Genomic DNA, 25,403 nt, shown 5'->3' with positions numbered 1-25,403 from the left:
AAGGGGGGGTTGGGGTGGTGAAGATTGTGGGGGTTGAGGGGGGAGTGGGGTGGTGAAGATTGTGGGGGTTGAGGAGGGGGTGGGGTGGTGAATATTGTGGGGGTTGAGGGAGGGGTTGAGGTGGTGAAGATTGTGGGGGTTGAGGGGGGAGTGGGGTGGTGAAGATTGTGGGGGTTGAGGGGGGAGTGGGGTGGTGAAGATTGGGGGGATTGAGGGGGGGTTGGGTTGGTGAAGATTGTGGGGGTTGAGGGGGGGGTTGGGGTGGTGAAGATTGTGGGGGTTGAGGGGGGGTTGGGGTGGTGAAGATTGTGGGGGTTGAGGGGGGGTTGGGGTGGTAAAGATTCTGGGGGTTGAGGGGGGGCTGGGGTCGTGAAGATTGTGGGGGTTGGGGGGGGGTTGGGGTGGTGAAGATTGGCGGGGGTTGAGGGGGGGTTGGGGTGGTGAAGATTGTGGGGGTTGAGGGTGGGGGGTTGGGGTGGTGAAGATTGTGGGGGTTGAGGGGGGGTTGGGGTGGTGAAGATTGGGGGGGTTGAGGTGGTGAAGATTGTGGGGGTTGAGGTGGTGAAGATTGTGGGGGTTGAGGGGGGTTGGGGTGGTGAAGATTGGGGGAGTTGAGGGGGGGTTGGGGTGGTGAAGATTGGGGCAGTTGAGGGGGGGTTGGGGTGGTGAAGATTGGGGGGGTTGGGGTGGTTGGGGTGGTGAAGATTGGGAGGGTTGAGGGGGGGTTGGGGTGGTGACGATTGGGGGGGGTTGGGGTGGTGAAGATTGTGGGGGTTGAGGGGGGTTGGGGTGGTGAAGATTGGGGCAGTTGAGGGGGGGTTGGGGTGGTGAAGATTGGGGGGGTTGGGGTGGTGTAGATTGGGGGGGTTGAGGTGGTGAAGATTGGGGGGGTTGAGGGGAGTTGGGGTGGTGAAGATTGGGGGGGTTGAGGGGGGTTGGGGTGGTGAAGATTGGGGGGGTTGGGGTGGTGAAGATTGTGGGGGTTGAGGAGGTGGTCACTAAATGACCATTGGGAGGGGAGGTGCTTCTTAGTGTTGAGAACTGGGGTGAATCGTAGCATTTGGTACAATTGCCCTGGCTGGGATAAACTGGGGGCATAGACTGGGGATTGGGGGATCCTGGGATCTTCCTGATCTCCAGGGATCAGTACCACAACTGAGGCCCATCGAGAGGTAAGTAACATTCACATTACACCCACCGCACCCCAAAACAAAGGTCATCGCTTCTCGTTGATATGCTTTGTCCGGCCTCTGCTAACATTACTGGTCCAGTGTGACTAATCGACCATCCTTTTTTCATTCACCACAACACTGAGGTGAGTAACAGAGTGGATTTATAAAGAACATAGTCAGTAAACCGCAAAGAAAGAGCAAACAAAAATCTGTCCTGTGTTATCGGACATACAGGGTCGAGAAAAGGGAGTCAGCACATTCTCGAAAGTTCATCGCCGTGCCGGCCATATTGATCAAGACTCCGTCCCATCGGCTGTCCTTTCGACGAAGGACTCCATTTTGAATGAGAAACCTCCATTTTGTAACGAGCGCCGAACCCGGCCATGTCTGACAGACGTGGTTCCAATTCTCCGAGGACCCTTGCACGGTCGGCGTCCAATGCAGATGTTTCCCGGTCGCCGATGTGACTCCGACCTTCGGGCAGGATGAATCGGTTTGGTTTGTTGGTTTGGCAACTGCTAAAGTCTCCCTTTCCCAAACAGGTAAAGGGACAGACAGACTATACCCTGCTCCTAGGGAGCTATCTTCAACCCCCGCCCCCATCCTGGGTACTGCCTGGACGACAGGATGACGTTAGATCATATTAACGAGGCATCGAAACAGGAGTCGACCTTTCAGCCCCTTAAGACTGCTCCACCATTCAACTGGATTATAGCTGAGAGTACAGGTCATGGGAGAGGTGTGAGGTAGCGAAGGCATAAGCGAGACTAATACGAGGCAAGGCTTGGAAGACCCAGGGCTGATCAGACGTCCAGTGAGCAATGCAAATGTAGCCTTGGTTATTTCCGCGTGCATCAAATACTCCTGCAAAATCCACCAGCGTCAAAGCCCCATTGCTTCGAACTCTCCTTCCTGTCGCGTGGGCGAAGAAGAGAAGACATTGTCTTTGATCAGCAGTTCAGCGCAAAAGCCCCTCCAGGGGGCCGATTGACCACCCCACTCCCACAGATCTGGTTCTCTCCCCGCTTCTGGCTGCGCAGTTTCTATTGAGGAATGTAAAAGTAGCCCATGTTGATGACGTCAAAATGCGGCAGGTCCTCAGGAAAAGCGGTGTCCAAAGGCAGGTGCTGGAGTGGCGTCTCGGCCGTGGCCTCGGCCTGCTTGGCCACCCCGCGTGCCTCCGAAACCGTGATCAGCCGGATAGGCAAATACTCCTTGCAGCTTTCCGCTTTGCCCTTCTCTGTGGCCTGGCTCCGCCATTTCTTTTTGTACCTTGTGAAACAAGCCAAAAACCGTTACTTCTGCAACAACGACACCTCACTGCAAGATGATGAGGCTCTTATCAAAATCCTCGGGCAATTACGCCAGTACCATACCCCACTAGTGAGCCTCCGTTATCTGACTCCACTGGGGTATGTGAGGTCTGCTGCAGGACATAGGAACAGGGGGAGGAGGCCATTCAGCCCCTCAAGCCTGTTCCACCATTCAGTCAGATCATGGCTTAACTCCATCTCCCCAGCTTGGTTCCTTAACCTTAATCCCCTAAACCCCCCAAAAAAATCTATCAATCTTAGTCTTGACATTTCCAATTAAGTTCACTTAAATAGAATACGAGAATGGCCTGGAATTGATGTCGAAGAGATGGCTCTCATTGCTGACTTTGAAGAACGCTGTCAACATATATTCAGCGTCTCTGTCGTGTGGGAATCCCCCTTTCCTGAGGGCTGTTTAAATCTGGCGCCATGACGTGGGGCAATCTCCAGGCATCCTGCAGCGGTGATGTCAGCAAGTCGGGTAAGAAGCCAATCATGTTGAAGCATTCACAACTGACCCGGAATTTAAAAGCAATTGGTATCAATCTCTTTCAATTTAAATTTTCAGATAGCAAAATAAATAATCATGATTCAATTAGGATAGAAGCTAAAATAAACAAAGGTGAAAAAAAGGAAAACAAAATGATTATGGAAAGAATTATGGAGCAGGGGGAATGGGACAGATTGGATTGCTCTACAGACAGCTAGCATGGGCTCGATGGGCCAAATGGCATCCTGCTGTCTTTATGACCATTATTTTAAAAAATACACGGAATTTTAAAAATCATAATAATTGGAGAAAGTTGACATTCCCACAAATATCAAATTAGTTTTTCAGGGCCAGAGAGGTTGTTCAGCAGTAATTGTGAATTTAGTTAAGAAAAAAACAGTTGCAGCTCATTGAACAAGGTGCAACTTTTGCAACGAGACTAACATCCTAAATGGGGGGGGGGGGGGGGATTCTCGTTGAAACGGGAGATGACGGTCTTTGAGCGCCTATACAGGAGGCGTGTAGATGCACTGACAGCAACCTTTGGATTTCCACGCGGGGGATGCTGACAGTTTCGACCGTCATCGCCACGCGAAAGGGTCTGCCTCGTCTCTAACCTTACCTGATGACAATGACGATGAAAAGTGTGATCACAGTGAGCAGGCTCACCACGACAAGCCAGGGTCCATAGTGCGGAAAGCTATTCCATTCCAGATAGTGAGACCCTTTAATTAGAACAACAGGCAGCGGTTAGAAGATTGAGAAGTGAGGTGTTTGAAACAAAGGAGGGATTCAATCGGGTAGATACAGAGAAATTATTTCCTTTGCTGGGGGAGGGGAACCCAAATGGGCAGGTCAGTGGAATTGGGTTATGAAGTGGGGGGTGGGGGGGGGGGGGGGCGAGGTGCTGAATAAGCTCCTGTTCTGACTGTTTCGCAAGAGTTCTGTTCCAGAAACCTTGAAAAACCTGTGAAACCTCAAGTGCAGCTGGCCAAACTATTCCTGCGGCTAAAAGATATTTCACAAGACTTTCAACCACCGAAAAAAACAAGGCTTGCACGTGACTTCGAACTCTCGGAAAAACAGGTTGGCAGGGGGCTGGGGGACACCACCCCGAAGCAATAATAGTTTCACGCCCTGAAGGCTTAGGGCAAGGTGATACAATGGGCCAGATCTCGCTTTCAAGTGTCTGGGAACCTGCAGGAACCGACTCCGAGGGCGGGCTAGAACGCTCTCAACACTGATCACCAAAGGAAGGGACGTTTCATCTGCGCTTGTGCGACCAAGACAACAGAAAACACTTCTCATTACGTGGGCGTCACCGGCAAGCCTGGCATTTATCGCCCCCCACCCCCACACTGGTACCGCCAATCAGATGGCGGTGGGCTGCCTTCTTGTTTACAACTCAGTGGCTTTGGTGGGCTATTCCAGACCAGTTAAGAGTCAGCGACGCTGGCATGGGACGGGAGTCACCTATCGGCCCAGACCGGGTAAGGGCAGCTGGTTTCTTTCCCTAAAGGGGCATTGGCGAACTAGGTTGGTTCTAACACCGGCATATTTTAAACGGCGGGCAAAATTCCCAAACCGCCCTGGTTCTCATGGGCAATTCCGGTAAATCTCCTCTGCACCCTCTCAAGGACCCTCCCGTCCTTCCTGCAGAGTGGTGACCAGAACTGGACACAATACTCCAGTTGAGGCTACAACAAGGTGACACCATCTCTGTCGGACAACCTCCTCAGTGTTAAAAGGTAACCTCATAAATAGAGACTCGTTCTCAGGTCTTCTCCTGGCGCCTCTTTGCGAGCGTGACAAGGACGATATTGTAACCCTTTGCCGGGGGCTACAGATTTCATCCCTTGATCCCATCTCATTCCAAGAAAAAAGGAAGACCCCCCCCTCCCCCGACAAGGAGTTCCCGAATCTCTTCACAGCCAACTTTTTTTGAAGCGTGGCCTCTGTTGTAAGGAAGTGCCAATTTGCGCACAGCAGGATCCCACAACAGCAATGTGCTAATGCCCCAGATCATCTGTTTTTTCAGTGATGTTGGTTGAGGGATATATATTGGCCCCAGGACCCCAGGGGGAACTCCCCCGCACGCCCGCTGTTCTTCCAATAGTGTCCGCGGAACCTTTGACATCCACCCCCGACAGCCAATGCAATGGTTCACACATCAAGGATTAACCCTTGGGAGCATTGCAGATCTTTGGGAATCTGTCTGTTTGTTAACTGCTAAATCATATGTATCTCCCCAGTGATAAATCGACTAATCCCTCTGTCCCGCCTCGATCCCTCTGTCCCGCCTCGATCCCTCTGTCCCGCCTCGATCCCTCTGTCCCGCCTCGATCCCTCTGTCCCCCTCAGTTCCTCCTTCCCACCTCAGTCCCTCTGTCCCACCTCAATCCCTCTGTCCCACCTCAATCCCTCTGTCCCACCTCAATCCCTCTGTCCCACCTCAATCCCTCTGTCCCCCTCAGTTCCTCCTTCCCGCCTCAGTCCCTCTGTCCCGCCTCAATCCCTCTGTCCCGCCTCAATCCCTCTGTCCCGCCTCAATCCCTCTGTCCCGCCTCAATCCCTCTGTCCCGCCTCAGTCCCTCTGTCCCGCCTCAGTCCCTCTGTCCCGCCTCAGTCCCCCTCAGTTCCTCCTTCCCACCTCAGTCCCTCTGTCCCACCTCAGTCCCTCTGTCCCACCTCAATCCCTCTGTCCCACCTCAATCCCTCTGTCCCCCTCAGTTCCTCCTTCCCACCTCAATCCCTCTGTCCAACCTCAGTTCCTCCTTCCCACCTCAATCCCTCTGTCCCACCTCAATCCCTCTGTCTCATCTCAATCCCTCTGTCCCCCCTCAGTTCCTCCTTCCCACCTCAGTCCCTCTGTCCCACCTCAATCCCTCTGTCCCACCTCAATCCATCTGTCCCACCTCAGTTCCTCCTTCCCACCTCAATCCCGCTGTCCCACCTCAGTCCCTCTGTCCCACCTCAGTCCCTCTGTCCCACCTCAGTCCCTCTGTCCCACCTCAGTCCCTCTGTCCCACCTCAGTCCCTCTGTCCCACCTCAGTTTTTACATCCCACCTCAATCCCTCTGTCTCACCGCAATCCCTCTGTCCCACCTCAATCCCGCTGTCCCACCTCAGTCCCTCTGTCCCACCTCAGTCCCTCTGTCCCACCTCAGTCCCTCTGTCCCACCTCAGTCCCTCTGTCCCACCTCAGTCCCTCTGTCCCACCTCAATCCCTCTGTCCCACCTCAATCCCTCTGTCCCACCTCAATCCCTCTGTCCCACCTCAGTTTTTCCTTCCCACCACAATCCCTCTGTCCCACCTCAGTTCCTCCTTCCCACCTCAGTCCCTCTGTCCCACCTCAGTCCCTCTGTCCCACCTCAGTTTTTCCTTCCCACCGCAATCCCTCTGTCCCACCGCAATCCCTCTGTCCCACCTCAATCCCTCTGTCCCACCTCAGTCCCTCTGTCCCACCTCAGTCCCTCTGTCCCACCTCAGTCCCTCTGTCCCACCTCAGTTTTTCCTTCCCACCGCAATCCCTCTGTCCCACCGCAATCCCTCTGTCCCACCACAATCCCTCTGTCCCACCTCAGTTCCTCCTTCCCACCTCAGTCCCTCTGTCCCACCTCAGTCCCTCTGTCCCACCTCAGTCCCTCTGTCCCACCACAGTCCCTCTGTCCCACCACAGTCCCTCTGTCCCACCTCAGTCCCTCTGTCCCACCACAGTCCCTCTGTCCCACCTCAGTTCCTCCTTCCCACCTCAGTTCCTCCGTCCCACCTCAGTTCCTCCGTCCCACCTCAGTCCCTCTGTCCCACCTCAGTCCCTCTGTCCCACCTCAGTCCCTCTGTCCCACCTCAATCCCTCTGTCCCACCACAATCCCTCTGTCCCACCACAATCCCTCTGTCCCACCTCAGTTCCTCTGTCCCACCTCAGTTCCTCCTTCCCACCTCAGTCCCTCCGTCCCACCTCAGTCCCTCCGTCCCACCTCAGTCCCTCCGTCCCACCTCAGTCCCTCTGTCCCACCTCAGTCCCTCTGTCCCACCTCAGTCCCTCTGTCCCACCTCAGTCCCTCTGTCCCACCTCAGTTTTTCCTTCCCACCTCAATCCCTCTGTCCCACCTCAATCCCTCTGTCCCACCGCAGTTCCTCCTTCCCACCGCAGTTCCTCTGTTCCACCTCAGTTCCTCCTTCCCACCTCAATCCTTCTGTCCCACCTCAATCCCTCTGTCCCACCTCAGTCCCTCTGTCCCACCTCAGTTCCTCCTTCCCACCGCAATCCCTCTGTCCCACCTCAATCCCTCTGTCCCACCTTAATCCCTCTGTCCCACCTCAATCCCTCTGTCCCACCTCAATCCCTCTGTCCCACCTCAGTCCCTCTGTCCCACCTCAGTTCCTCTGTCCCACCTCAGTTCCTCCTTCCCACCTCAATCCCTCTGTCCCACCTCAATCCCTCTGTCCCACCTCAGTTTTTCCTTCCCACCTCAATCCCTCTGTCCCACCTCAGTTTTTCCTTCCCACTGCAATCCCTCTGTCCTACCTCAATCCTTCTGTCCCACCTCAATCCCTCTGTCCCACCTCAGTCCCTCTGTCCCACCTCAGTCCCTCTGTCCCACCTCAGTCCCTCTGTCCCACCTCAGTCCCTCTGTCCCACCTCAGTCCCTCCGTCCCACCTCAGTCCCTCTGTCCCACCTCAGTCCCTCTGTCCCACCTCAGTCCCTCTGTCCCACCTCAGTCCCTCTGTCCCACCTCAGTTTTTCCTTCCCACCGCAATCCCTCTGTCTCACCGCAGTTCCTCCTTCCCACCTCAATCCGTCTGTCCCACCTCAATCCCTCTGTCCCACCTCAGTTCCTCTGTCCCACCTCAGTTCCTCTGTCCCACCTCAGTTCCTCCTTCCCACCTCAATCCGTCTGTCCCACCTCAATCCCTCTGTCCCCCCTCAGTTCCTCCTTCCCACTTCAATCCCTCTGTCCCACCTCAATCCCTCTGTCCCCCCTCAGTTCCTCCTTCCCACTTCAATCCCTCTGTCCCACCTCAATCCCTCTGTCCCACCTCAATCCCTTTGTCCCACCTCAATCCCTTTGTCCCACCTCAATCCCTCTGTCCCACCTCAATCCCTCTGTCCAACCTCAGTTCCTCCTTCCCACCGCAATCCCTCTGTCCCACCTCAATCCCTCTGTCCCACCTCAATCCCTCTGTCCCACCTCAATCCCTCTGTCCCACCGCAATCCCTCTGTCCCACCGCAATCCCTCTGTCCCACCGCAATCCCTCTGTCCCACCTCAATCCCTCTGTCCCACCTCAATCCCTCTGTCCCACCTCAATCCCTCTGTCCCACCTCAGTCCCTCTGTCCCACCTCAGTCCCTCTGTCCCACCTCAGTCCCTCTGTCCCACCTCAGTTTTTCCTTCCCACCGCAATCCCTCTGTCCTACCTCAATCCTTCTGTCCCACCTCAATCCCTCTGTCCCACCGCAGTTCCTCCTTCCCACCGCAGTTCCTCCTTCCCACCTCAGTTCCTCCTTCCCACCTCAATCCCTCTGTCCCAACTCAATCCCTCTGTCCCACCGCAGTTCTTCCTTCCCACCTCAGTTCCTCTGTCCCACTGCAGTTCCTCCTTCCCACCTCAGTCCCTCTGTCCCACCTCATTCCTCTGTCCCACCTCATTCCTCTGTCCCACCTCATTCCTCTGTCCCACCTCATTCCTCTGTCCCACCTCATTCCTCTGTCCCACTTCAATCCCCCCACCTCAATCCTACCTCAATCCCTCTTACCCACCCCAATCGCCTGCCATCGGGCTCCAGGAGTGGGCAATCACCCACCGCTCGCCCCTGAAAAAAAATTCTTCATTTCAATCAAGAGGCAAAACTGGACACACGTACCCTGTAGTGTGTTCTCGTCCCACTCACTGTTCTCATACTCTATCGGGCTGGAGGGATAACCCTGGCACGGAGAAAGGAGACATTGGTAAGACATTGGCACTTCTATATAATCACATTGCCAGAGCACCTTCATTCAGGGCACGGCCGCCAATGGTGGAGCGATGGGAATCGGGGGGGGGGGATGCGCGAGAGGCAGGAATTGGAGGAACGCAGAGAGCGCGGAGGGTTGTGGGGGCTTGAGGGGGTTACAGAGAGATAGGGAGGGGAGGTGAGGCCATGGAGGGATTTGAAAACAAGGATGAGAATTTTAAAAAGTGTTGCCGGAACGGGAGCCGGTGTAGGTCAACGAACACGGGGGTGGGGGTGGGGGTGGGGGGGGTGACGGGTGAACGGAATTCGGTGCAATTCGGATAGGGGCGGGGGTTGGGAGCCGCGGAGCTTTGGGCGAGGTGGGGATCTTCGGAGGGTGGAATGCGGGATAGCAGCCAGCAGAGCGATGGAATAGTCAACTCAAGAGTGAGTGGAAGAACTCCCTCACGGTTACATCTCTCCTCGCTGACATTCCGTCCCCAAATGGCAGGTGCTGCAAAGAGGGAGGAGCGATGGGTGGCAGGCCAGAGGGAATCACGTGACTCCCAACAACAAAATGGTGGCCATCAGGCAAGGTGCAGGGAGTATCAGCTGGGTAAAGTTATATTGCGATTACCTCTGTGTCGTCTTCTGGTATAATGTTCCTTTGAGGATCTGTTGAAAAATAACTCGTGTTAATCGGAATCTATGTTAGAATTCCCGAGACGAATACGGACCGCACTTCCTCAACTGCCTCTCTGTTATACACAGTGATGGAGAGTTCTCCAGAACCCTTACTGAGAAGCCAACCTCCATTCTCCCTCTCTCTCTCTCCTCCTCTTGTATTTTTCCCCTTCCTCCTTCTCTCTCTCCTTCCTCCTTCTCTCTCTCTCACCCTGCCTCCTCTTTCATTCCCCTCAACAGGAAATTCTCATTCATTACATCCAACGCTCTCAAAACCGAGGAACTCCTCCATTCTTCCAGTGACCCCCCTCCCCCCCTCCTCCCCTCCCCACCCCCCCTCCTCCTCTGCTCCCCCTTCCTCCTCTGTCCCCCCCTTCCTCCTCTGCCCCCCCCACTCCCCTCCTCCTCTTCCGGCCTTTTCAAATCCAAGCTTGGCCTCGTCCAATCGCTCTTCCTCGAATGGAAGAGAGAGAGAGGGAGAGAGGGAGTGTGAAGGGGAGAGAGAGGGAGAAAGAGAAAGCGAAGGGTGAGAAAGAAATCATAAAAAGAGGCGAGATTGTGAAGGGGAGGGAGGATGGGAGGATAGTGTCAGCGGAGAGAGAAAAGAAAAGGAGGGCGGAGGAAGGGAATGGGGAAGGGAGGGAGAGGAGGAGCAAGAGGGGGGAGAGAAGGCAGACAGAGGGGAGGAGATGGGGAGAGGAGGGGAGAGGGAACATCTTTCAGGCGCACCTGCCCAAGGCATGCCATAGGCCGGTCCACTCCACTCACTCCACGTTCCGTGATCGAACTCCTCCTTTGCTCGGACCTTCACCGAGTAGTTCTTGTTGGGCAAGGCATCATCGATCAAAAAGGACGTTTCCTTGACAACGACCTGCGTAAAGGATAGACACTTGTCAGGACCTGGGTCACACGGGCGCCATATTGCGGCACCTGGCTCCCTCCAATCAACATTCGGGCAGCGGCACGGAGGATGGGATGGAGTCCTGCGGGCAATGCCTTGACATACCTTGGCACTGTGGATAACTTGATGGGGGCTGTTTTCATCGGAGCTCCAACTAACAGTTGGGAGAGGCTGAAATCCAGAGGTGGGGTGGTGGGGCGGGGGGGGGGGGGAGGTTGGAGAGAGGGGAGGTGGGGGCAGGGGGGTGGGTGGTGAAGGGGGCAAAGAGTGGCAGACGAATGGGGAAGGAGGAAGCGAGAGGGAGTAAGGAGGGGACAGGAAGTATGAGCAGCTCCACCACTGGTAAGAAGGTGGAATTACTGCGTGACATCCAGGGAGAAGACTCGGAGGGCGGAGTTCCGGAGCGGTGAGTATAAAAACCTTACCTCGGGGACTCGTGGCCTACATCCAGGAAGAAAACTCGGAGGGTGGAGTTCCGGAGCGGGAAGTTACCTCGGGTGGAAATAAAAACTGAAAAAAAAAAACGCTAAAAAAAACCTGAAAAAGTGACGTCACAGGAAAGCTGATTGGCTGGTCGGGAATCTGCACTGAATTTGAAAATAAAACATTGATAAAAATTGATTAAAACCCTAATTGTCTAATTAATTAATAAGTAGAGGAGTAACTAAACAGGAGGGAGGAGATTACTGTGTTTAGCATTTAATATTTATAGTAGAAATCTAGCACGAGGGACCATATAGTTAATTGTAACTTAATTTAGTAAGGATTTAATAAGTATTTAATTATTTATTTTAAATTAATTTATTAATTAGTGCTACAAATGTCAGTTAGAGGGGTGAAGTGCTTCACCTGTGAGATGTGGGAGGTCCGTGACGCTTCCAGCGTTCCGGGCGACTACATCTGCAGGAGGTGTACCCAGTTGCAGCTCCTCACAGACTGCATGGATCGGTCGGAGCGACAACTGGATGCACTTAGGAGCATGCAGGTGGCAGAGAGCGACATAGACAGGAGTTTTAGAGAAGTGGTTACACCCAAGGTGCAGGCAGATAGATGGGTGACCGCTAGAAGGGGCAGGCAGTCAGTGCAGGAATTCCCTGTGGCTATCCCCCTCTCTAACAAGTATACCGTTTTGGATACTGTTGGGGGGCGATGGCCTATCAGGGGAAAACAGCAGCAGCCAGAGCAGTGGCACCACGGCTGGCACTGTTGTTCAGCAGGGAGGGACAAAGCGCAGAAGAGCAATAGTTATAGGGGACTCTATAGTCAGGGGCACAGATAGGCGCTTCTGTGGACATGAAAGAGACTCCAGGATGGTATGTTGCCTCCCTGGTGCCAGGGTCAAGGATGTCTCTGAACGGACAGGGGGCATTCTGAAGGGGGAGGGTAAACAGCCAGAGGTTGTGGTACACATCGGTACCAACGACATAGGCAGGAAGAGTGATGAGGTCCTGCAGGGGGAGTTCAGGGAGTTAGGTAGAAAGTTAAAGGACAGGACCTCGAGGGTTGTAATCTCAGGATTACTCCCTGTGCCACATGCCAGTGAGGCTAGAAATGGGAAGATAGTGTAGCTAAACACGTGGCTGAACAGCTGGTGTCGAAGGGAGGGTTTCAGATATCTGGACCATTGGGATCTCTTCAGGGACAGATGGGACCTGTACAAGAAGGACGGGTTGCATCTAAACTGGAAGGGCACTAATATCCTGGCTGCGAGGTTTGCTAGCATCACTCGGGAGGGTTTAAACTAGTGTGGCAGGGGGTGGGAACCAGAGCAGTAGGACAGCAAGTGAAATAAATGAGGGGGAACTAGTAAATAAGGACAGTAAGACTAAGAGGAAGAGCAGGCAGGGAGATGTTGCGGAGCACAGCGGGACTGGTGGTCTGAAGTGCATTTGTTTCAATGCAAGAAGTATAACAGGTAAGGCAGATGAACTTAGAGCTTGGATTATTACTTGGAACTATGATGTTGTTGCTATTACAGAGACTTGGTTGAGGGAAGGACAGGATTGGCAGCTAAATGTTCTGGGATTTAGAAGCTTCAGGCGGGATAGAGGGGGATGTAAAAGGGGTGGGGGAGTTGCATTACTGGTTAAGGAGAATATCACAGCTGTACTGCGGGAGGACACCTCGGAGGGGTCATGCAGCGAGGCAATGTGGGTGGAGCTCAGGAATAGGAAGAGTGCAGTCACGATGTTGGGGGTTTTCTACAGGCCTCCCAACAGCCAGCGGGAGGTAGAGGAGCAGATATGTAGACAGATTTTTGAAAGATGTAAAGGTAACAGGGTTGTGGTGGTGGGTGATTTTAACTTCCCCTATATTGACTGGGACTCACTTAGTGCGAGGGGCTTGGATGGGGCATAATTTGTAAGGAGCATCCAGGAGGGCTTCTTGAAACAATATGTAGATAGTCCAACTAGGGATGGGGCCGTACTGGACCTGGTATTGGGGAATGAGCCCGGCCAGGTGGTCGAAGTTTCAGTAGGGGAGCATTTCAGGAACAGTGACCATAATTCTGTAAGTTTTAAGGTACTTGTGGATAAGGATAAGAGTAGTCCTCGGGTGAAGGTGCTAAATTGGGGGAAGGCTAATTATAACAATATTAGGCAGGAACTGAAGAATTTAGATTGGGGGCAGCTGTTTGAGGGTAAATCAACATCTGACATGTGGGAGTCTTTCCAACGTCAGTTGATTAGAATCCAGGACCAGCATGTTCCTGTGAGGAAGAAAGACAAGTTTGGCAAGTTTCAGGAAGCTTGGATAACATGGGATATTGTGAGCCTAGTCAAAAAGAAAAAGGAAGCATTTGTGAGGGCTGGAAGGCTGGGAACAGACGAATCCCTTGAGGAATATAAAGAAAGTAGGAAGGAACTTAAGCAAGGAGTCAGGAGGGCTAAAAGGAGTCATGAAAAGTCATTGGCAAACAGGATTAAGGAGAATCCCAAGGCTTTTTATACGTATATAAAGAGCAAGAGGGTAACCAGGGAAAGGGTTGGCCCACTCAAGGACAGAGGAGGGAATTTGTGTGGAGCCAGAGGAAATGGGCGAGGTACTAAATGAGTACTTTGCATCAGTATTCGCCAAAGAGAAAGACTTGGTGGATGATGAGTCTGGGGAAGGGAGTGTAGATAGTCTCAGTCATCTCATTATCAAAAAGGAGGGGGTATTGGGCGTCTTGCAAAGCATTAAGGTAGATATGTCCCCAGGGCCTGATGGGATCTACCCCAGAATACTGAGGGAGGCAAGGGAAGAAATTGCTGGGGCCTTGACAGAAATCTTTGCATCCTCATTGGCTACAGGTGAGGTCCCAGAGGACTGGAGAATAGCCAATGTTATTCCTTTGTTTAAGAAGGGTAGCAAGGATAATCCAGGAAATTACAGGCCAGTGAGCCTTACGTCAGTGGTAGGGAAATTATTAGAGAGGGTTCTTCGGGACAGGATTTACTCCCATTTGGAAACAAACAAACTTATTAGCGAGAGACAGCATGGTTTTGTGAAGGGGAGGTCGTGTCTTACTAATTTGATTGAGTTTTTTGAGGAAGTGACGATGATGATTGATGAAGGAGGGGCAGTGGATGTTATCTATATGGACTTCAGTAAAGCCTTTGACAAGGTCCCTCATGGCAGACTGGTACAAAAGGTGAAGTCACACGGGATCAGAGGTGAGCTGGCAAGATGGATACAGAACTGGCTCGGTCACAGAAGACAGAGGGTAGCAGTGGAAGGGTGTTTTTCTGAATGGAGGGATGTGACTAGTGGTGTTCCGCAGTTATCAGTGCTGGGACCTTTGCTCTTTGTAGTATATATAAATGATTTGAAGGAAAATGTAGCTGGTCTGATTAGTAAGTTTGCGGACGACACAAAGGTTGGTGGAGTTGCGGATAGTGATGAGGATTGTCAGAGAATACAGCAGGATATAGATCGGTTGGAGACTTGGGCGGAGAAATGGCAGATGGAGTTTAATCCGGACAAATGTGAGGTAATGCATTTTAGAAGGTCTAATACAGGTGGGAAGTATAAAGTAAATGGCAGATCCCTTAGGAGTATTGACAAGCAGAGAGATCTGGGCGTACAGGTCCACAGGTCACTGAAAGTGGCAACGCAGGTGGATAAGGTAGTCAAGAAGGCATACGGCATGCTTGCCTTCATCGGTCAGGGCATAGATTATAAAAATTGGCAAGTTGTTCAGAACCTTAGTTAGGCCACACTTGGAATACTGCGTGCAATTCTGGTCGCCACACTACCAGAAAGACGTGGAGGCTTTGGAGAGGGTACAGAAGAGGTTTACCAGGATGTTGCCTGGTCTGGAGGGCATTAGCTATGAGGAGAGGTTGGATAAACTCGGATTGTTTTCACTGGAACGACGGAGGTGGAGGGGCGACATGATAGAGGTTTACAAAGTTATGAGTGGCATGGACAGAGTGGATAGTCAGAAGCTTTTCCCCAGGGTGGAAGAGTCAGTTACTAGGGGACATAGGTTTAAGGTGAGAGGGGCAAAGTTTCGAGGGGATGTGCGAGGCAAGTTTTTTACACAGAGGGTGGTGAGTGCCTGGAACTTGCTGCCGGGGGAGGTGGTGGAAGCAGATACGATAGCGACGTTTAAGAGGCATCTTGACAAATACATGAATAGGATGGGAATAGAGGGATATGGGCCCCGGAAGTGCAGAAGGTGTTAGTTTAGGCAGGCATCAAGATCGGCTCAGGCTTTGAGGGCCGAATGGCCTGTTCCTGTGCTGTACTGTTCTTTGTTCTTTGACATGTTGACATAGACAGTTCCCATTATAAGTGGGGAGGTAGGAATTTGGAATAGAAATAAGGATAGAATGGGGGATGAATTACCGCTGTAATTACCCTGTAAACACCAGGGGAGACCAAGCAGTATATAACAGTCAAAGCCATCACATCTTTGGGCTCTCACTTCCATGCTGTGGGGAAAGTGGAGGCCGAAAACCAATGGAAAGGGGCTGCCGATTGACCTCAGGATGTGACAGCGATGAGGCCTTAAAGGGACGGCTGCAACTTAACAGCAGAATCGGCCATCGTGAGCGGTGGACTCCCTCGCCCACAGGGGCCGAGACACTTTGAGGTGATCGAGCCGGTGATCAACCCAGTGACGAAATGTCTGAATAACACAGGAGCGTAGGAATTGTCAACTGGGAAAGAAAAACACTCCGGAGACTCGAGCCGATAGTCCGGGCCGACACTCCCGGTGCCAGTACTGAGGGAGCGCCGCACTGTCGGAGGTGCCGTCTTTCAGGATGAGGCGTTAAACCGAGGACCCCGTCTGCCCCTCTCGGGTGGGCGTAAAAGATCCCACGGCCGCTATTGGAAGATGAGCAAGGGGGCGGAGTTCAGCCCGGTGTCCTTGGGGCCCAATATTTATCCCTCAACCAACATCACACAAAAAAAAAAATCATCTGTGTCATTCTCACATTGCTGTTTGTGGGATCTTGCTGTGCGCACATTGGCCGCCGCGTTTCCTGCATCCCAACACTTCCGCAACAAAAAAGCGTTTCATTGGCACTTGAGTGGCTTTGGATGTCTGTCTTCTTTCCTGTCATGTCTGAAGTTAGTCAGATACTCGAGGGAGGAGGAGGGAGGAGATTAATTGCAATCTCAGAGAATCATCACTGACTCCTCGGATTCCACAGAAATGTGGACTATTTGTTCCCCAAATTAGTTTTGAATTCGCCCCCCGCTTCGAGCTCAGGGCGTTTTCCTCTGTGCAGCACAGAAAAGAACGGGAGGGGAGCCATTCACTGGTTCGTTCCTCAGGGCAATGCCTTGCCCAATCAGAGTCAAGCTGCCCGGTTTAAATTTCAAACAAAACTTTCCAGTTAACTGTCAGTCACCGTAAACTGGTGCATTCTCCTTGGCAACGCCTCTACCAATCAGAGTTCACTTGCCAACCAATCAGCACTCTCTTCTCAGGCTGTTGTTTTCCCTAACATTGGCATTCTTGCGGATTGTCCTGACGAGTGCAAGACGAAACACTTCGACAACATGTCTCTATTTTCAGCACATACTTAGGAAACAGCCTTTTCGAACCAGAACTATATTATGGAGCCACCCTTTGGCTGTAGAAATGTGGAGAAAGAAATGAATTAAATCAGGTCTTACCGTGTTGATAGGTAGTTCTTGGCCCAGGATCCCATAGGTGAGTTGGAAGTTGAGTGCGTAGAAACCTCTTTGCCAGGTCTGAGGGTAGGACCAAGTCAAGTTCAGCTTGTGGGGAGCCTTTGAAACTGCTTTCACTTTCACTGATTCAGGGGGGTCCGATTTCACTGTTAAGGGAAGGTGGTGGGAGCGGGGAAAAAACAGGACTGAGTTGTCAGCAGATCTCCATGCTGCAGATAGACCTCACCGAGCAGGGTCACTGCATCACCGAGAGTCAGAGGCACCCACTTATTACTGTGGGTGTGTGGGAGAGAGTGTGAGAAACAGGGACAGAGAGGGGGAGACGGAGACGGAGACAGAGCAGCATAGAGAGAGGCAGAGAGGTAGGGAAACAGGGTATGAGAAATAGTGAGAACCAGAGAGATAGAGATAGAAAAAGACAGAGAGTGAGACAGAGACAGAGAGACAAAGACAGAGACAGGTAGAGACAGAGACAGAGACAGAGAGACAGAGATAGAGAGAGAGAGAGAGACAGAGACAGAGAGAGAGAGACAGAGATAGACAGAGAGACAGAGAGACAAAGACAGAGACAGGTAGAGACAGAGACAGAGACAGAGAGACAGAGATAGACAGAGAGACAGAGAGACAGAGACAGAGACAGGTAGAGACAGAGACAGAGAGACAGAGATAGAGAGAGAGAGAGAGAGACAGAGACAGAGAGAGAGAGACAGAGAGAGAGAGAGAGACAGAGAGAGAGAGACAGAGAGAGAGAGAGACAGAGAGAAACAAAGAGAGAGAGGAAGCGAGAGAGAAACAGAGAGAGCGACAGAGATTGAGACAGACAGAGAGAGAGAGACAGAGAGAGAGATAGGGAGAGAGAGAGAGACAGAGAGCGAGACAGAAAGAGACAGAGAGAAACAAAGAGAGACAGAGATAGAGAGAGAGAGACAGAGATAAAGAGAGAGACAGAGAGAAACAAAGAGAGAGAGAGGAAGTGAGAGAGAAACACAGAGAGACAGAGACAGAGAGAGAGAGACAGAGACAGAGAGACTGAGATAGAGACAGAGACAGAGAGACAGAGATAGAGAGAGAGAGACAGAGACAGAGAGAGAGAGACAGAGAGAGATAGTGAATGAGAGAGAAAGAGAGAGAGAGAGGGAGAGCGAGAGAGACAGAGGTGACTGTTGTTATCTAGATAATTCTCACAGGATGTCAAAGTAACTGACTCTGTGACACTTCTGAGAGCTGTTATATAAAGTCTGTGATTTCTCCACAACTCGGTGAGGCTTTTGCTGGTCATGCACTTTCTGACCACCACCCCACTTCCCCCGCAACCCCAACGCCCCCCCCCCCCACCTCCCCCCTCCGACCTGTACGATTTGGTCTTACCCTGAAGGTTCCTGGTGAGCCTGCCCCAGGTTGAACATGGGCAGAGAAAGGGTGAAGGGAGGGAGCGTCAGTGCCCGGCATGTGCCAATTGTGCGGGGGTGGGGGAGGGGGAGGGGGGGGCGGTGGGTGGAGGGGAGGCTGGGTGGACAGGAGTTCCCTTCCAGGAGTTCCCTTCTTAACATCCAAGTCCTCGCGTGACAACTCATCGGCTTCTGAAACGGGATGACGGGGCGTCCCGCAACGAACAGAGTCGCCCCTTGAGAAAGAGGGAGAACATCCAGGGCTGCTCCACGACAACGGAACACGCTGTGACCGAACACAGGAGCTGGGGGAGGCCATTCAGCCCCTCCAGCTTGTTCCGCCATTCAGGGCTGATGTGTATCTTAACTCCATCTCCCCACCTTGGTTCTGTCGCCCTTAATCCCCTTAACCCAACAAAAATCTATCCATCTCAGTTTGGCAATTTCCAATTGACCCTTGAGAAAAAGGTTAGTATTCCATCGTACTTACACAGACCGTCCGAAGTGAACATTTTCTCCTTACTGGCCACACAACCCACGCCATTGGATACAGCCACTGTAATATAGTAATGATCCAACTCGCCCTCCTCATGTGGAAACATACACACGCACACCTTCTTCCCCGTGTAGAACTTGCATCTCTTCAAAGAGGACTCTGCCTGCAGGCTGAGGTGAGAAGAAGAGGAGGGCAATATCAGTAACCTCCTCCTGCCCGATCACCCTCTCAGACCTCGCTGACCTGCATGCCCTCCCACTGTGGCAAAATCTGCTTTTGCAACTTTGTTTTCAAATCCCCTCCGTGGCCCTCACTCCCTATCTCCGTCACCTCCACCAGCCCCGACAACCCTCCGAGATCTCTGCTCCCCTCCAATTCCGGCCTCTTGCCCATCCCCCCGATTCCCATTGCTCCACCATTGGCGGCCGTGCCTTCAGCTGCCTGGGGGCCCTAAGCTCTGGAATTCCCTCCCTAAACCTCTCCGCCTCTCTCTCTCTCTCCCTCTCCTCCTTTAAGACGCTCCTTAAAACCGACCTCTTTGACCGAGCTTTCAGTCGCCTGTCCCCTAATATGTCCTCATGTGGTTCGGGGTAAAGTTTTGTCTCCTGCGATGCGCCTTGGTGACATTTTCCCGAGGTTAAGGAAACAAAACAAATACAGGCAGTTCTTCCTGAAAGGTGGCATTTCATTCAGAGTGTTACAGTGAGGGGTGTGGGATATATCAGAGTGTTACAGTGAGGGATGTGGGATATATCAGAGTGTTACAGTGAGGGGTGTGGGATATATCAAAGTGTTACAGTGAGGGATGTGGGATATATCAGAGTGTTACAGTGAGGGGTGTGGGATATATCAGAGTGTTACAGTGAGGGGTGTGGGATATATCAGAGTGTTACAGTGAGGGATGTGGGATATATCAGAGTGTTACAGTGAGGGGTGTGGGATATATCAAAGTGTTACAGTGAGGGATGTGGGATATATCAGAGTGTTACAGTGAGGGGTGTGGGATATATCAGAGCGTTACAGTGAGGGGTGTGGGATATATCAGAGTGTTACATTGAGGGGTGTGGGATATATCAGAGTGTTACAGTGAGGGATGTGGGATATATCAGAGTGTTACAGTGAGGGGTGTGGGGTATATCAGAGTGTTACAGTGAGGGGTGTGGATATATCAGAGTGTTACAGTGAGGGGTGTGGGATATATCAGAGTGTTACAGTGAGGGGTGTGGGATATATCAGAGTGTTACAGTGAGGGGTGTGGGGTATATCAGAGTGTTACAGTGAGGGGTGTGGGATATATCAGTGTGTTCCAGTGAGGGGTGTGGGATATATCAGAGTGTTACAGTGAGGGGTGTGGGATATATCGGAGTGTTACAGTGAGGGGTGTGGGGTATATCGGAGTGTTACAGTGAGGGGTGTGGGATATATCAGAGTGTTACAGTGAGGGATGTGGGATATATCAGAGTGTTACAGTGAGGGGTGTGGGATATATCGGAGTGTTACAGTGAGGGGTGTGGGGTATATCGGAGTGTTACAGTGAGTGGTGTGGGATATATCAGAGTGTTACAGTGAGGGCTGTGAGGGGTATATCAGAGTGTTACTGTGAAGGGTGTGGGATATATCAGAGTGTTACAGTGAGGGGTGTGGGATATATCAGAGTGTTACAGTGAGGGGTGTGGGATATATCAGAGTGTTACAGTGAGGGGTGTGGGATATATCAGAGTGTTACAGTGAGGGGTGTGGGGTATATCAGAGTGTTACAGTGAGAGGTGTGGGATATATCAGAGTGTTACAGTGAGGGGTGTGGGGTATATCAGAGTGTTACAGTGAGGGGTGTGGGATATATCAGAGTGTTACAGTGAGGTGTGTGGGATATTTCGGAGTGTTACAGTGAGGGGTGTGGGGATATATCAGAGTGTTACAGTGAGGGATGTGGGATATATCAGAGTGTTACAGTGAGGGGTGTGGGATATATCAGAGTGTTACAGTGAGGGGTGTGGGGTATATCAGAGTGTTACAGTGAGGGGTGTGGGGTATATCAGAGTGTTACAGTGAGGGGTATGGGATATATCTGAGTGTTACAGTGAGGGGTGTGGGATATATCAGAGTGTTACAGTGAGGGGTGTGGGATATATCAGAGTGTTACAGTGAGGGGTATGGGATATATCAGAGTGTTACAGTGAGGGGTATGGGATATATCAGAGTGTTACAGTGAGGGGTATGGGATATATCAGAGTGTTACAGTGAGAGGTGTGGGATATATCAGAGTGTTACAGTGAGGGGTGTGGGGTATATCAGAGTGTTACAGTGAGGGGTGTGGGATATATCAGAGTGTTACAGTGAGGGATGTGGGATATATCAGAGTGTTACAGTGAGGTGTGTGGGATATTTCGGAGTGTTACAGTGAGGGGTGTGGGGATATATCAGAGTGTTACAGTGAGGGATGTGGGATATATCAGAGTGTTACAGTGAGGGGTGTGGGATATATCAGAGTGTTACAGTGAGGGGTGTGGGGTATATCAGAGTGTTACAGTGAGGGATTTGGGAGATATCAGAGTGTTACTGTGAGGGGTGTGGGATATATCAGAGTGTTACAGTGAGGGCTGTGAGGATTTGTCAGAGTGTTACAGTGAGGGGTGTGGGATATATCAGAGTGTTACAGTGAGGGCTGTGAGGATTTGTCAGAGTGTTACAGTGAGGGGTGTGGGATATATCAGAGTGTTACAGTGAGGGGTGTGGGATATATCAGAGTGTTACAGTGAGGGGTGTGGGATATATCAGAGTGTTACAGTGAGGGGTGTGGGATATATCAGAGTGTTACAGTGAGGAATGTGGGATATATCAGAGTGTTACAGTGAGGGGTGTGGGATATATCAGAGTGTTACAGTGAGGGGTGTGGGGTATATCAGCGTGTTACAGTGAGGGGTGTGGGATATATCAGAGTGTTACAGTGAGGGGTGTGGGGTATATCAGAGTGTTACAGTGAGGGGTGTGGGATATGTCAGAGTGTTACAGTGAGGGGTGTGGGATATATCGGAGTGTTACAGTGAGGGGTGTGGGGTATATCGGAGTGTTGCAGTGAGGGGTGTGGGATATATCAGAGTGTTACAGTGAGGGGTGTGGGATATATCAGCGTGTTACAGTGAGGGGTGTGGGATATATCAGAGTGTTACAGTGAGGGGTGTGGGGTATATCAGAGTGTTACAGTGAGGGGTGTGGGATATATCAGAGTGTTACAGTGAGGGATGTGGGATATATCAGAGTGTTACAGTGAGGGATGTGGGATATATCAGAGTGTTACAGTGAGGGGTGTGGGATATATCAGAGTGTTACTGTGAGGAGTGTGGGATATATCAGAGTGTTACTGTGAGGAGTGTGGGGTATATCAGAGTGTTACAGTGAGAGGTGTGGGATATATCAGAGTGTTACAGTGAGGGGTGTGGGATATATCAGAGTGTTACAGTGAGGAATGTGGGATATATCAGAATGTTACAGTGAGGGGTGTGGGGTTTCTCAGAGTGTTACAGTGAGGGGTGTGGGATATATCAGAGTGTTACAGTGAGGGGTGTGGGGTATATCAGAGTGTTACAGTGAGAGGTGTGGGATATATCAGAGTGTTACAGTGAGGGGTGTGGGATATATCAGAGTGTTACAGTGAGGAATGTGGGATATATCAGAGTGTTACAGTGAGGGGTGTGGGATATATCAGAGTGTTACAGTGAGAGGTGTGGGATATATCAGAGTGTTACAGTGAGGGGTGTGGGATATATCAGAGTGTTACAGTGAGGAATGTGGGATATATCAGAGTGTTACAGTGAGGGGTGTGGGATATATCAGAGTGTTACAGTGAGGGGTGTGGGATATATCAGAGTGTTACAGTGAGGGGTGTGGGGTATATCAGAGTGTTACAGTGAGGGGTGTGGGATATATCAGAGTGTTACAGTGAGGGGTGTGGGGTATATCAGAGTGTTACAGTGAGGGGTGTGGGATATATCAGAGTGTTACAGTGAGGGGTGTGGGGTATATCAGAGTGTTACAGTGAGAGGTGTGGGATATATCAGAGTGTTACAGTGAGGGGTGTGGGGTATATCAGAGTGTTACAGTGAGAGGTGTGGGATATATCAGAGTGTTACAGTGAGGGGTGTGGGATATATCAGAGTGTTACAGTGAGGAATGTGGGATATATCAGAGTGTTACAGTGAGGGGTGTGGGGTATATCAGAGTGTTACAGTGAGGGGTGTGGGATATATCAGAGTGTTACAGTGAGGGGTGTGGGGTATATCAGAGTGTTACAGTGAGGGGTGTGGGATATATCAGAGTGTTACAGTGAGGGGTGTGGGATATATCAGAGTGTTACAGTGAGGGGTGTGGGGTATATCAGAGTGTTACAGTGAGGGGTGTGGGATATATCAGAGTGTTACAGTGAGGGGTGTGGGATATATCAGAGTGCTACAGTGCGGGGTGTGGGATATATCAGAGTGTTACAGTGAGAGGTGTGGGATATATCAGAGTGTTACAGTGAGGGGTGTGGGATATATCAGAGTGTTACAGTGAGGAATGTGGGATATATCAGAGTGTTACAGTGAGGGGTGTGGGGTATATCAGAGTGTTACAGTGAGGGGTGTGGGGTATATCAGTGTGTTACAGTGAGGAATGTGGGATATATCAGAGTGTTACAGTGAGGGGTGTGGGATATATCAGAGTGTTACAGTGAGGGGTGTGGGATATATCAGAGTGTTACAGTGAGGGGTGTGGGGTATATCAGAGTGTTACAGTGAGGGGTGTGGGATATATCAGAATGTTACAGTGAGGGGTGTGGGATATATCAGAGTGTTATAGTGAGAGGTGTGGGATATATCAGAGTGTTACAGTGAGGGGTGTGGGATATATCAGAGTGTTACAGTGAGGGGTGTGGGATATATCAGAATGTTACAGTGAGGGGTGTGGGATATATCAGAGTGTTATAGTGAGAGGTGTGGGATATATCAGAGTGTTACAGTGAGGGGTGTGGGATATATCAGAGTGTTACAGTGAGGGGTGTGGGATATATCAGAGTGTTACAGTGAAGGTACAGTTAAGATCCCACAAACAGTGTTGTGACAATGCCTCAGATCATCTGTTTTTTTAGCGATATTGACATCGGGGTAGACTTCACCCACCCCCCGCCCCCCCCCCGCCCCACACCACTCTTCCTCCAATAGCGGCTGTGGGATCGTTTACATCCACCCGAGAGGGGCAGACGAGGCCTCGGTTTAACGTCTCATCCGTAGAGACGGCACCTCCGGCGATGCAGCACTCTCTCAGCATTTGGGAGTGTCGGCCCGGATTACGGCCTGCAGTCTGTGCAGAGCGGGGGCTGCGACCCACAACCTTCTAACTGCACGGAGAGAGTGGGAGAGCGGGAGAGTGAGAGAGAGAGAGAGAGAGAGGAGAGGGCACCCCATCAGGCCCTGATACCCAGTAGCCGAAACCTGTTGTGCCAACGCTTGACTTAATTCCGCCGGCGGCCTCACCTCGATCTGACAGACAGGGTACATCTGGTGAACCTGTTCAGCTCCTCCGAGTGCCATTCGCATCTGATTGGGCTGAGGTACGACTTTAAGAAGCAGTTGAGTGTTGGCGTCCTTGGAGCCTCTGAGCAGAAAAAACACGTTTTTATTGCCTTCACGGCCTTCGCTGGAGGCCAGAGCACCATTCAGGAACAACACCTTGGCCACTTTCCAAGGACAGATGTACAATGGGATAAGTATAGTGCCCGGCGACTGGGTGAAGTCACACGGGGACCCGCTGCGCCCGTCTCCCAACCACTTGGGAAATGGCAGCAATCTTCATCGCTCAGAAGGAAAGGATAACCGATAGCTGCATTTCTCTATCTCCTTTCCCCACCTCAGGATGTTCCCGAAGCGCTGAACAAGCAACGAAGCACTTTTTATTTTTTGGTTCTGAAGTGCGGTCACCGTCGTCGTGTGGGAGACGCGGCAGCCGATTTGCGCACAGCAAGATCCCACAAACGGCGATGTGATCATGTCGGTCGAGGGATAAATATTGGGCCCCAGGACACCGGGGGGGGTGGAGAACGTCCCCCCCCCCCCCCACTCCCACCCCACCCCGGCACTTCTTCCAATAGCGGCCGTGGGATCTTTCACATCCGCCTGAGAGGGGCAGACGGGGGGGCCCTCGGTTTAACATCTCATCCTGAGAGACGGCACCTCCGGCAGTGCGGCACTCCCTCAGTACTGCCGTTCGCAAAGTACTTCATTGGCTCGAACGCCCTTTGGGACGTCCTGAAAGGTGCTATAGAAATGCAGCTTCCTTCCTTATCTTTCAGTCGACCTCACTTTGCATTTGACATAAAATGTACAGCACAGGAACAGGCCATTCAGCCCCTCAAACCCGTTCCGCCATTCAATTCGATCGGGGGCAGATCGGCATCTCACCTCCACCTCCCCAGCTTGCGTCCCCTTAAGCAACTAAGATCCACCGATCCCAATTTTCAAAGCACCCTCATCCTCAACTCCGAAACGGAATCCCCCTCACCTTGGACGACCAGTCGGACAGCGGACATCTTCGTGCCATTGCTCAAGCAGAGGTAGTTGCCAGTGTCGCTCGATTGCGCTGAGTTCAAGATCAACCTGGTGGCATTCACCCCTTGTCGACGAGAGGGCCTCAGCACCTTATTGTTAAATCTCCACTCCGTCCCCTCCGTCCCCTCCGGGCCACAGTCGATGACGACTTGGGCGCCAACGCGGGCCATCCTAATGCCCTTGGTTACCGCTGCAAGGTGAAATCGACCAATCAGTGAAAGGAGCCGGGGCCGCCCGATGACATCACTTCCTGCCACACGAGACACCACCGCTGTCTCCTCGCTAACGAAATAATGGCTTCGTGACG

General features: G+C 51.8%; 1 protein-coding gene across 2 annotated transcripts in view; it reads right to left on the bottom strand.

The window, feature by feature from the left end:
- Window positions 1-1,316: 1,316 nt before the first annotated feature.
- LOC137356827 (interleukin-6 receptor subunit alpha-like) overlaps window positions 1,317-25,403 on the bottom strand; it is a 38,964-nt gene continuing 14,877 nt past the window's right edge. For both annotated transcript variants that reach the window (XM_068022643.1, XM_068022644.1), the window contains exons 2-10: window positions 25,050-25,286; window positions 24,026-24,146; window positions 18,510-18,685; window positions 16,614-16,777; window positions 10,328-10,469; window positions 9,552-9,589; window positions 8,846-8,906; window positions 3,598-3,700; window positions 1,317-2,444 (exon numbers count right to left, since the gene is read on the bottom strand). In XM_068022643.1, the coding sequence (XP_067878744.1) occupies window positions 2,216-2,444; window positions 3,598-3,700; window positions 8,846-8,906; window positions 9,552-9,589; window positions 10,328-10,469; window positions 16,614-16,777; window positions 18,510-18,685; window positions 24,026-24,146; window positions 25,050-25,286 (1,271 nt within the window). In that variant the 3' untranslated portion in view covers window positions 1,317-2,215. The remainder of the gene's footprint in view (window positions 2,445-3,597; window positions 3,701-8,845; window positions 8,907-9,551; window positions 9,590-10,327; window positions 10,470-16,613; window positions 16,778-18,509; window positions 18,686-24,025; window positions 24,147-25,049; window positions 25,287-25,403) is intronic.

The sequence above is a fragment of the Heterodontus francisci genome, chromosome 46, assembly GCF_036365525.1.
Source record: "Heterodontus francisci isolate sHetFra1 chromosome 46, sHetFra1.hap1, whole genome shotgun sequence".
Taxonomy (NCBI): domain Eukaryota; kingdom Metazoa; phylum Chordata; class Chondrichthyes; order Heterodontiformes; family Heterodontidae; genus Heterodontus; species Heterodontus francisci.
The sequence above is the reverse complement of the archived record's forward strand: the minus strand, read 5'-3'. Positions and strand labels throughout refer to the sequence as shown.